This window comes from Ictalurus punctatus, chromosome 7, assembly GCF_001660625.3.
Source record: "Ictalurus punctatus breed USDA103 chromosome 7, Coco_2.0, whole genome shotgun sequence".
NCBI classification, from domain to species: domain Eukaryota; kingdom Metazoa; phylum Chordata; class Actinopteri; order Siluriformes; family Ictaluridae; genus Ictalurus; species Ictalurus punctatus.
Genome location: NC_030422.2, coordinates 20,442,605 through 20,454,760, shown reverse-complemented (window position 1 = coordinate 20,454,760; position 12,156 = coordinate 20,442,605). Strand labels below are relative to the sequence as shown.

The window sequence follows — 12,156 nt, the reverse complement described above, 5'->3', positions numbered from 1 at the left end:
GTATCACTCAGTTGATAGAGAGCAAAGTCAAGAAGTCAAAGACTAAGGACATAAGATAATCCAGTGTGAATTCTTCTTAGCCTACCAAACGTGGTCCAATGAAGGTCATGGGTGCCCAAGGCTCAGTGATGTGTGTAGGGAGCGCTAGCTTGTCTGGTCCGAAGAGCTACTATAGCACAAAATACTATAGCACTATGTGGACAGCTGGGTGTGTGTGTGTGTCATTTACCTGGGGATGCACTGTGGGAAGAAGGCAAGTCTTGGAAAACATATAATTTTTTTTCCCCCCAAAACTTGCCTTCTCCCCATAGTGCATCCCAAGGTAAATGACACACACACACACAAACACCCAGCTGTCCACATAATGCATTATATATCTATATCTATCTATCTATACACATATATATATATATATATATATATATATATATATATATATATATATATATATATATACACACATACATATTTCAGGCCTAATTGTGACCTAATTGCGCATGTATTTGAATCCAGTTGAACAGCATCTTGTTCTATTTTCATAGGGTATTGATGTTAATTGAGAACATAGATATTATTTTAAATATTTTAAAGCTTAAAATTATGGCCCTTCAAGAGGTCACATAAATACTGATGTGGCCTGGGTAGAGTATAACACCCTTGGGTTAGAGCAAAGTCTGTGTCTTACTAAGTCTTACTATAAATAACTTAAATAGTAAGAGAAAGTCTCTGAGACATGCAGATCCCTGAGGCTGAGTTCCTTCATTAGCCCTACATGCAGCTCTAAACTACACTGTAGTGAACTGGCTTAAAATAGCGTTTTATAGTATGAGTTGGTGAGTGTAATAAAGTAAAACAGAGCACTCCCATCTGTTCTCCTCTGTTACAAACTGCCTGCTTGCAGATTCCCTTGATGCTTAACTGCAATCTGAGTCTCGAGTTCAATTCCATTTACAGCAGTTGTAAGTTGTTTTCTCTTTTTTTCCCCCTTTTTTGTTTTCTTTTGGGGGTGTTTTTTTCTTCCAGAGAGTAAATCAAAACTATATCATGTCAGGATTATGCATCCAGTGAATAAAAATGAATAAGCTTATCGTTTCTGGATCAGTATCGAGTGTTTATCACAGCTTGACACCTAAACCCTCAACAGTAACATGAACAAGAACAAGAACAAAAAAGAAAGAAAGAAAAAATGAGGAACTGTGTTGAAAAGTCGTTCACAAAGTGTGTGAAAATATGCAGGAATTCTATTTGAAAGGTAGAGTGTTTTCTGTACTTGGCAGAAAGCTTGTAAAAGACTAGCAGAGTCTGGAGTGTGTTGAGTCAGAGTTGCCATCATGATGAGCCAAAACAAGCTGACTTCAACTGCCCTACAGTCACATCTGACTTCCTCTGCAATAGAACACAGTCAGAGCACGAGAGACAACGTGAGTGATCACTCAGCTCTAAGAAAACACATGCTGAGATAATAACACAATGTTCTCATTTATTTTTCTGCAGGGAAGTTTACATTTAATGACTGCAGACATTTCAGAAAAGTCAGTATTATGTGTGTTTAAACATGTTTGATGAGAGTTGTGGGATGAGCACATGACAGTCTTTTGATTACAGCAGCAGATCTGACAGATCGGGTATAAACTATTTTTGGGATGGTCCATGCACAGCAGCAGAAAGCTGAAGTAGAGCATCAGAATGCACTCGATTTACTGCATGCTTTCATCTGATCATTTTATATAATCAAAGGGTAATCCATAACAAGGAGAATTTCTAGTTTCCAGAATCCATTTCTGTGTCAGTCATAGGGATTATATGACCCTTTAGTCTAAAATTTCAGCTACCTACAGTATATTGGTGCCTTACACAGTTGTGTTCTCTATGTAAATTGACCCATTAGCATCTATAAACAGAATGTCTTTGAACTGTATTATTTTTGTCCTCTACCAGGGTTTTAAAAAGCATTAATGAATACACAGTCAACTGCTTATGGTAAAGGGTTTCATTCTACAGGTATAAAATGTGGTGTGTCTGTTTGCCATGAATACTTTATGAATACACTTTGAAGTGCAGTTAATTAGAATATACTTTGTTTTCTGAACCAAGAACGTTTTCCATGTCAGAGAGATTCGGTTTATCCAAACAGCTTAAATGAATCTCTTTAACTCTGATGTAAACACAGATGCCATCCTTTTTTCAGTTGGGATTAAGAGAGGATAATACCGTCCTAAAACGACATATTTATGTGTGGTGACATTAACATGCATTATTTCAAAGCAGGTGTCATGACAGGTGTCAAAGAGCATTTGAATATTTTAGATTTTAAAATAATTAGACTTTAAAATAATAACAGTAATTGATGCTGCCTTACAAGCAGAACGGAAAGTGTTTGCAGTTGTTTTAAGCCAGTATCAAAGCACACAAGGGCAACATGTAGAACATGCATCATTCATTTGTGTGTGTGTATGTGTGTAGCTCTCCTACATAAAGTATGAATTCTGAATCAAACATATTCCAAGGTTATGTGCTCTCTCTCTCTCTCTCTGTCTCTCTCTCTCTCTCTCTGTCTCTCTCTCTCTGTCTCACTCTCTCTCTCTCTCTCTCTCACACACACACACACACACACACACACACACACTAATTGGCTGGCGTTGAAAAGCACACCTGCCCTGACATACAGCTGTAAAGCAAGAACACATCATGGTACGATTTTCTTACTATCCTCCATTGCCAGTTCAACTGCCTTTTATAATAAACCAGTTTCTCCCCAGAGGAATAAAAAATATATCCTAACACTACAACATCCGTCTATAACCCAGTCATGACCAGCGCATTTCGGTTGCATCCTTAGTGCGACACCATGGCTGTCACTTTTGACAGTGGTATTTGACTGACTGCTTTTAATCTGGCTCATCTGCACAGAGGACGCCTGTCAGAGCTAATAGGAAAATTTATTCAGTGTTTCCTGGAAAGATGTTATTTTTTGTGGATTTTGATCTGCAAGATTGTATATTGTAAACAAGAAAGAAACACATGTTAAAGATGGTGACAGGTTTTGCGGCTGTGTTTAGCAGGAGACAGTTGGCAGATCCAGGTTTACTTTTAAACTGAATTGGGTCTTTTGAATATGGACTGTTCATGATGAGCGAGTGGGGGCCAGGCCCACATATTTATGTGACTCGATTCTAAAAGTTATAAGAATTAAGCTTAGGGTAAGGAGAAAATTAAGTGTTCCTACCTTTTCCTACATCTTAGTCCGTATTAAATTAAGAGAATCAAATCACAGCCCCTTTACTCAATTAAATTCATATGAATTTTTCATAAGACCAGGTTTGTAAATTCAGTTAGCTTAGTGAGGGTGCTGTCCATGGTGCTGCTCCATATCAAACCACTGTGCAATTCTGTACATCGATATTTTAGACTATGATTAGGACAAATACGCCTTCTCCTGCAGAATATCAATTCAATTTTCTTTGTATAGTGCTTTTAACACAAAGCAGCTTCACAGAAATCCAGATGTAGTGTTAGAACATTAATGAACAAGCCAGAGGCAGCAGTGGCAGAGAAAACTCCATGAAACGACATGAGGAATAAACCTTTAGATGAACAAGACACAAAAGGGTACCCATCCTTTACTGGGTTATACCAGATAGTGGGATTGTAACTCATTACTCTTCTACAAGTGTATACTATAATGTCACACAGTACTAAGTGTGTTGAGGGGTGTTTAGATTACCCACTGAAGCAAGGGTGAGTCTTGGGAAGTGAAATGTTTATGGTATTCATGTGGGTGCTTTCACATACATATAGAAAAATATATCAGAGAAATAGAGGCTCTTGTTTTGATGCCATTCAGTAAATCCTCTCAGTCCTCCTCGCTCCAACTGCAAGTGCTAGCCCAGGCACTTTTCAAGCATGATGAATGACTATTCTGTGCTGGAATCTTTCCGATGAGCATTTCATCCCACATTCACATTTAAACACAAAGCAACCAATACTCCAATACTCCTCATAAATGAACATCCACTTTGTCTGAAAAATCCCTTCAGGTTGTCTCGACTTACAGGATCATCTGTCAATGCAATCAGGCCCATAACTAAGCTCATAACACTGCCTTTGATCCTAAACCTTCACCTTGGCTCTCCTTGTCAATGTGCATCAAGCATGGGAGAAAAGTCACCTGTATTCCTTGCTAGGAAAGGGTGAATGCAATTGTCCAGGGATTTAACATATTGATCCTTGGATGGAGCTATCTCTGAGGGGAATGCTTAGCTGCATTTAGGAGCTTTGTATGTTAATGGATGGGTGTTTGAGGAAATAGAAAAAGTTACCTGGGGAAACGGGAGTTTGGTTTGGCAGTGTTTAACATGCCTGTGGTGTATCTGAATCTTCAGACAAATGGCCACACAGCCACAATATGCACCTTGTGGAAAATGATTCACACTAGCTGAAATGAAATGCATTCGAAGCAGAAATACATTCCTTCACTTGAATGTGAATTAAGAATCATAGCAGTGTTTAACCCAGTTAGACAACCTATCTTATATGGCATCTATTCTTACAGACTTTTGACTTGTCCACAGTGCTGCTCTCACATGGCTGCAAAGGTAATGATGCATGATAGCATGTCTACATTTCAACCGACACAGATTACAGGACAGTCACAATGCAGCAGTGCGTAAATAAATACAATGTGCATGTGCTTCTGCATCCTCCATCCTGCTTGCCCATTTCAGGCTAAAATAATGGTGGCATGGGTCTGCAGTGTGGCATTAGGATAAAACCCTTTTTTGCATGAGAATGTGGCCGAAAGTGGAACTCCTGCATACACAATCTTGACATTTAAAAGAAGTGAAACCTGCCACAACAGCAATGGAGCAAATATTTCTTATTACAGTCCTTGAGGGAGCCCAGCTTGGTGATTTCCCTGAAACTTATTGCCATGAAGGGTGGCATGGTGGTACATTTGGCAGCGAGGGTTGCTGCATCACAGTTCTAGGATACCTTGTTTATTACTGACCTTGAGTTATTATGTGGAGTTTTGCATGTTTCTCTGTGTCTGCCTAGGTTTCCACTGAGTTCTCTGGTTTCCTCCAACCACCAAAAAACATGCATGTAGGTAGATGGGCTACAATAAATTCCCCATAGGTGTGAATGAGCGTGTGAATGTGTGTGTGCATGATGCCCTGTGATGCACGCTATCCAATCCCAGCCTCATGCCAACTGTTCTCCAGATCCACAGCCACCATGTCCAGGATAAATCAGGTACTAAAGATGAATGAACGAATGAATGAATCAATGAATCAGACACGATGAGCAAGAAAATAACAATACTGTACTCAATTCTTCCCCTGATCAGTGGTCACATAACCAGAATTGTGCACTCCTGCAACAGAGAGTTACCCCAGTGGCAGTGTAAGTAAGTCTTGAATCTTTCAAAAGACCTGAATATATGACTTAATGCAGGAACTGTTAGACTGGTGTGAAAAGCCCAGTAATGGTTGTTCTCAGGAGGTCCAGGATTTCTAGCCTCATCTGTGAGTGACCCTAATAGAGCATGACGACAATTCTAGTACAGTGTTTCCTAATCAAGTCCTAGGGGACTCCCATTCGGTCAACATTTTCGCTCTATTCCTGCTCCCAACACACACACACACACAGGAGGTAATCAAGAGCACTGAATATTTGGTACAGCTTTGTTTGGAGCTGGCATAGAGCGAAAAATGTAGACCATAAGGGGTTCCCTGTGGATGGGATTGGGAATCACTGTCTTAGCAGATGAAAAGAGAAGAGAAAGGTTAAGCCGCCACTGGAAACCCATTTGTGTGCCTCTTATGCAGCACTGTGGGGGTTCTTTAGTATTTCTGGGTGCCCCCCATACTGATTGCTCGGGCATTTATAATGGGCACCAGGTGCCAAATTGTTTAGACAGCCTACGACCCAGCTATCCTCTGCAGCAGTAAGTTAGCTGATAAAATTATTAAGCGTTACCAATCTAAACACTTTACTTTTTTTGAAATTTAAATTTCATAACCTCAGCATTAGAATTTTTCAGTATAGAATTTCATGTTATTTGTTGTATATGGGTGGTCTAATTGATGTAAGCTGTAGAAAAGAGATTTGGAGTTTGTATCCTATCAGAACAGAAAGCTAAGAGCATGCTGATTTAAATGCTGATTGGAATATTTCCAGACATGCTATTTCTGTTTGCGTGGCAGATTATACCCTCTCTGAAGAAAATGTGCTAGCCTGGGGTTTTAAGATACAACCGCTTGGCACATGGGTAGGCTACGCTGTATTTCGCATCTTTAAGTGGACCTTGAGGACACAGTGCATATTAGTTAATTAATTTGATTTTACAGACCTTTTTTGTTTGTTTGTTTGTTTGTTATTTTTTTGTTTTGTTTTTTACCTTTTTATTGTAGGTTTGTGCTCTTTGTACTTTGAAGAACAAAAATGTTCCTGCATCCTACACCCCCCCCCCCCCCCCCCCCCCCTATTATTTTATTTCATTTTATTTTATTGGAGAATGTATGGCAATTGTATGAGGAAACAGACGTGCCTCATTTAATTGAACAGGATAGTTACTTGACTTGCTTGCTTGCTTTTCTGACCGATTACTTTGTAACGCATTATACCTAATTCTGCTCAGGACACAAGCAATGTAGACGGACACTGGTACACTAAAAGGCCGATTATGTTCGAATAAATTAGTTTGGTTCTGTGTGTTTCCTCTGGAGAATGCAACCAAAACGGGTTGTATTTAGGAGCACTTAAAACTTCCAACTCGTGCAAGAGAGCAGCACCATTTATCGATAGGCTGATGAATCCAGACCCCTCCTCCTATTCCTCCTCCTCTTCGCAAAAAAAAAAAAAAAAGCTCTCGTGCAGGAGAGTGGGTCTGCCATGATAAAGAGAGACAGCACCGCGAATCCCCATTAGACAGCGCGGCGAACAGTGCGAGTCTGTCTTCCTCGCCGTCATTTAACCGGAGGAAAGCGAGACAGAGCGCGGGCATGATGCTGCCTCTCACCGCAGGCGCTCGCGCAGCAGCAGCATCTTCCTCAGGCATAAACCCGGGGTGCTGCTGATTCCTGTGGATCCGCGCGCTGCTCCTGTCAAAGGCTCGGAAATGAAAAGAATGAACGTAAGCGCTTCGGAGTGTGTGTGCGTGTGTGTGTGTGCGCTGGTGTTTTGGTGCTGCTGCTCCATGACCGCTGGGTCGGAGACGCACGAGCTGAGGTTTGCGCGCGCGGACGCGGATATTAGCGTATATAAATAGGGTATTATAGGTTATAAAATCCAAATGTAACTTTGCGTCTTAGCGCGCGCTGTACCTGGCGATAGCAGCTGTGAGTAGACTGCGATAGAGGTCCATGCTGAAAACACACACACAACCACGAAAATTGCGGGTTTTTCTGATTTGTTCTTTAACATTTTGTCTCATGTTCGTCTGTGGATGCTTTAAAACTGATGGTGGAAAGTGAGAATGTCATGTCGTGTCATGTCGTGTCATTTTGCCTGGCGCACAGCATACCCCAGTGAGTCTATTAAGTGACCAAGACACACTAAAAGTCAGTTTCAGATATATGAGAGACATTTTTAATGCCACAAACACGTGTGAACGCGCAAGAAATTGACCTTTCTTTAAAATACAAAGTGCACGCAAATGTGTGTGTGTGTGTGTGTGTGTGTGTCTGAAAACGTCAGCTTTGGCTTTTGTTTTCTGTGTACAGACCCGCAGGAAGTCTTCCCCGATGTGGCCGTCCGGAGTGGGCAGCAGACTGCCGTGTCCTCGCGAGTCGGCGTTGCGCAGAGCGGCCATCAGCGGAAACGTGCTCGCGCTGCCGCCGAATCACGTGCCCACGGGCCGGAGCGTGCGCGTCTTCATCTGCGCCAACCCAGACGGTAAAGAGCAAAGCTCGCTCTAACGGATGACTCACTAACCCTGGCGCGCGCGTGTGTGTGCGTGAGTGCGTGTGTGTAGAACCCCCCCCCCCCCCCCCCACCACCACCACCACCTAACACACACACACACAGAAATCATGAGTCACATTTGGCCTAGGTCTTTTGGTTTTGTTGCCAGATTGAATGGTGCCCCGTTTGTTTGGGCTGTTTTTAATTATTATTTTTATTTATTTATTTATATTTTTTTTCATTAGTTTTAGTTTTATGGTTCAGTATCCATCAGCAGCTGGCAAAATAACAGTGTAGATCAGCAACCTAAGTTTCATTTCAACTTTGGGGGCAATGCACTGCTACACTGCACTAAAACCTTTTTTTTTTTTTTAAATAAATATTAATGACATATTCTGATATATTACTCTAAGAATGTGCCAGTAATTTAATATGCAAGATAGTTTACTATAACATTAATAAACAACTCAAATTATAGCGATATTTTAGATAAACATGTTGCATGAACTCCACCTCTTAAGGCAAATATTCAAAATTATTAAAGAAACCACTGCAACATTTAGACATTATGTCTTAAAAAATGTATGCAAAGTTGCTTTTTTCTGCAAGGACAAAACTACAGAAGTACCCATAAGCAGCTTTGCTGAGGTTCATCAGAAGGGAATCGATTCCATCCATGTCCCAAATGAGATCCTAAACCCTGTGTTTCTCCTTCAGCACTCTGGCGAAAGTGTTCAAGATTTTAAAAAGTGAGCAACTGGGACACATCTGCTTGCTGTTCTACTTTTTGCTATGACGTAGCATTAAGACACCATTTCAGAGTCAGAGTCATTTCAGAGTCACTTATCAATCCCCAATACTGACAGTATAAATATAGTCAATGCTAGACATGAAACTTTGAATAAATAACACTCTTGTTGTTAAATCAAGAACCCAGACTCTTCTTGTTCCCTTTCAAAGGGAACTCAATGTTGCATGAGCTTCACACTTTGGGAAGCGCCCTTGTGCATGACCGGTATCTGAAATCTGGAACCCAGACTCTTGTTGTTCCCTTTCAAAGGGAACTCAATGTTGCATGAGCTTCACACTTTGGGAAGCGCCCTTGTGCATGACCGGTATCCGAAATCTGGGTAAAATCACATCTATTTATATGACTGCCATGGTCAGGTGATGTGGCATTTTGCACATCGCGTGACAATAAAACGGCACCTGTAAACCACATCATCAGCTTTCCTTGTCTTCAGCGAAGCTGCATGCCAGTTATATGTGTGAGAATTCCTAAAACTCTTCATTTCTCTTACATTCTGGAAATTACAGAGGGGGATGGACACATTTTTGTGTGAAGTGTATGGGAGTGGGGCTTGCAGCTGCAGCCTTCGAGGGGGCTGACTGCACTCACCTGAAATGAGATGGGTTAACGAACCTTAGGACTCTGGGCTGACTGCTGTGAAGGCAGCCACCTGGCTCATATCCTGGGGGTCCCATATGGATCTGGAATGGGAACCAGAGACAAGCGCTGCTCTATTTCTCACTCGTTTCCTCCAGATCCGACTCTCTGCTTCCGGGTTTTGGAGCTAGTGAAGCAACTTCTCCCTCTGGTATGGAGAGTCAACCCACCGTCTCTTGACTCCGAGGAGCCAGAGGGGAAGCCAGTGAGAAGGAGAGCGCTCCCTGTCACAGCAGAAAACTCCCTGTTTTTTCCTCCAGAAGTGCACCATGAAGTATCACGCTTCTGGGGAAAGTCGTGTTTATAACCCCAAGATGGTGTATTATTTGGCCATCATGTGGGATCAATAGTATGGTTATTTTGCTATGCCGAAGGTGGAGGAGGCGCTTGCAAGATACCTCTCTCCACCGATGGCAACAAAAGCTGTCAGAGGACAACAAAAATCTGATGCTTTCCCTCCAACAAATGTGGAAAGTTAATGCAACTAAAGACCATCTGTCAGTGTGGAAACTACTGCCAAATGTATCTCCATGGGTTCTGTCCTACATAGAAAGTGTATTGGGTCCAGTTCATACCTCGACCCCCCCATTTCAGAGGTGTGATCAACACAGTAGTTAGCACAATGCAGAGCCTGACGTTAGCTCAGGAAGTAAGATCGCTCTTGGACAAAGGGGCCATAGAGCATGTACCCTTTTCTCTGAGGGAGGGAGGTTTTTACAGCCATTATTTCATGGTCCACAGAAAAGACAGGCATGTGCGGACAATTTTAGATCTGTGTCATCTAAACCATACTCTTCGGACTTAAAGGTTCAGCATGTTGATGCTCAAACTTATCGTTCGAGATTCAGTTTGAGGATTGGTTTGTAACGATTGCTCTAAAAAAGATGCATATTCCATTGCCCAGTCACAGGAAGTTCCTGAGGTTCATGTTTGGAGGAAACTTGTATCAATATTGGTTCTTCCTTTCGGTCTAGCTTTATCCCCACACACCCTCACGAAGTGCATGGATGCCGCTTTGGCTCCTTTGCGACTCCAGAGCATCTGTGTATTAAACTACCTGGATGACTGGGTAATTCTCAGGGGTTTGATCTGAGGATGAAACCCCTGAGAATAATCAGTGTCACATTGCAAGGCCTATTTACTTTGAGAATTTGGAGGTATCCCCGGTGTCACACTCTAAGGGTGCCTTTTTATTGCAAGACTCTTTATCGTAATGTCAGATGCGTCCCTCATGGTCTCTGGAGCGGCCCTCATCTAGCGTGGCATATAAGTCATCTAGAAATGTAGGTTGTACTCCTAGCACTGAAATTCTTCTTCTCAGTTGAGAGGTTATGATGTGTTAGTTATGACAGACAATACAGCGGTGCTTTCATATATCAACCAGCAGGGAGGGTAATGTTCATGCCTCTTGTTTAGGCAGGCTCAACTAATTCTTCTCTGGCGGAGGGGAAGCTTTGTCAGTGAGTGCAATGTAAATTCCGGGCAACCAGAATGTGGGGCAGACATCCTGTCGATGCAGGGGCTGAGGTCTGGGGATTTGGGGCTCCATCCACAGGTGGGTGAGTCCATATGGCGGAGGTTCGGCTGAGCGGAAGTGGATGTGTTCACCTCCGAGGAGACAACACACTGCCCGCTGTGGTTCGTCTTCATTCCTCCCACACCAAAGAAAAATGGTTAAGGCTGGATGTCATGGTACACACATGACCGAGGTCACATCTGTACGCCTTTCCCCCTATTGCTCTGCTTCCACAGGCTGTAGTGAGAGTTCGCAAAGACCGGGCTAGGTTTGCTGCTTGCAGCACCTGATTGGCCAGCTTGAATTCGGTTCTCGGAAATGATATCTCTGCTGGACGGCACACTATGGAAGATTCCTGTTTGCAGTGATCTATTGTCTCAAACCAGAGGGTTGATTTATTACTCTCAGCTGGAACTATGGAAGCTGTGAGTCTGGCCCCTGAGGGCTACCAGCTTTCAATTTTTTACCAAATTCCAATCTCTTAACCAAGGTTGTAGAGACCATATTAAACACTAGAGCACCATCCATGAGAAAATTGGGGCAGATTTTTTTATCATGATGTGAGGAACGTCAGTGAGACCCAGTAAACTGTGCAATAGCTACAGTCCTGGAGGACTCTGTGGGGCAACATCCTCAAACTTCGAGGTTTATGCATGGTGTCAGATGGCCAAGGCCCATCTGCAGACCATGCGTACCTTTCTGGACCTTTCTGTGGTCCTGGAAGGTCTGTCAGGTGCCCCATTTGAGCTGTTGGAGTCAGCTTCTGAGAAGATTCTGACCCTAAAGGTAGCTCTTTTGGCTGGCCCTGACATATCTGTTGCCCCTTCCTGCCTTGACTTTGCCCGTCTATTAGCCAAGGGCTTCTTATATCCTAGGCCGGATTATTCCTAAGTGTTTACGTCTGCTGCGCAGCCGGTAATGTTGCAGGCTTTTTTCCCTCATTTGTTCCTTACACCGGAAGAAGGAAGATTGCACCTACTGTGTCCAGTGAGGGCTCTTTGTATTTATGTCCACAGGTCTGGCCAGTAGTATAAGATGGAACAGTTGGTCTACTTTGCAGTGACAGTAGAGGTGATGCTGTGTCAAAGCAGCGCATCTCTATGGCTTATGAAGCATGTGGTCTTGCTACGCCTCTGGGCATAGGGGCTCATTCTATTAGGGGGGGTCACGTCCTCAAAGGCTATATTTAGGAGGTACCTTTACAGGATGTGTGTGCTGTGTGGTCTACGCCCCACACATTAATTCAGTATTACAGTTTGGACAAGGATCTTGCAGTGACCCTCAGTCC

At 42.7% G+C, this 12,156-nt stretch overlaps 1 protein-coding gene across 1 annotated transcript in view; it reads left to right on the top strand.

The window, feature by feature from the left end:
* The first annotated feature begins 6,901 nt into the window (after positions 1–6,901).
* The window catches only part of LOC108268001 (NACHT and WD repeat domain-containing protein 2), a 52,433-nt gene continuing 47,178 nt past the window's right edge, over positions 6,902–12,156 (top strand). The window contains exons 1-2 of the mRNA XM_017472628.3: positions 6,902–7,135; positions 7,725–7,896. Coding sequence (XP_017328117.2) covers positions 7,121–7,135; positions 7,725–7,896 — 187 coding nt within the window. The 5' untranslated portion in view covers positions 6,902–7,120. The remainder of the gene's footprint in view (positions 7,136–7,724; positions 7,897–12,156) is intronic.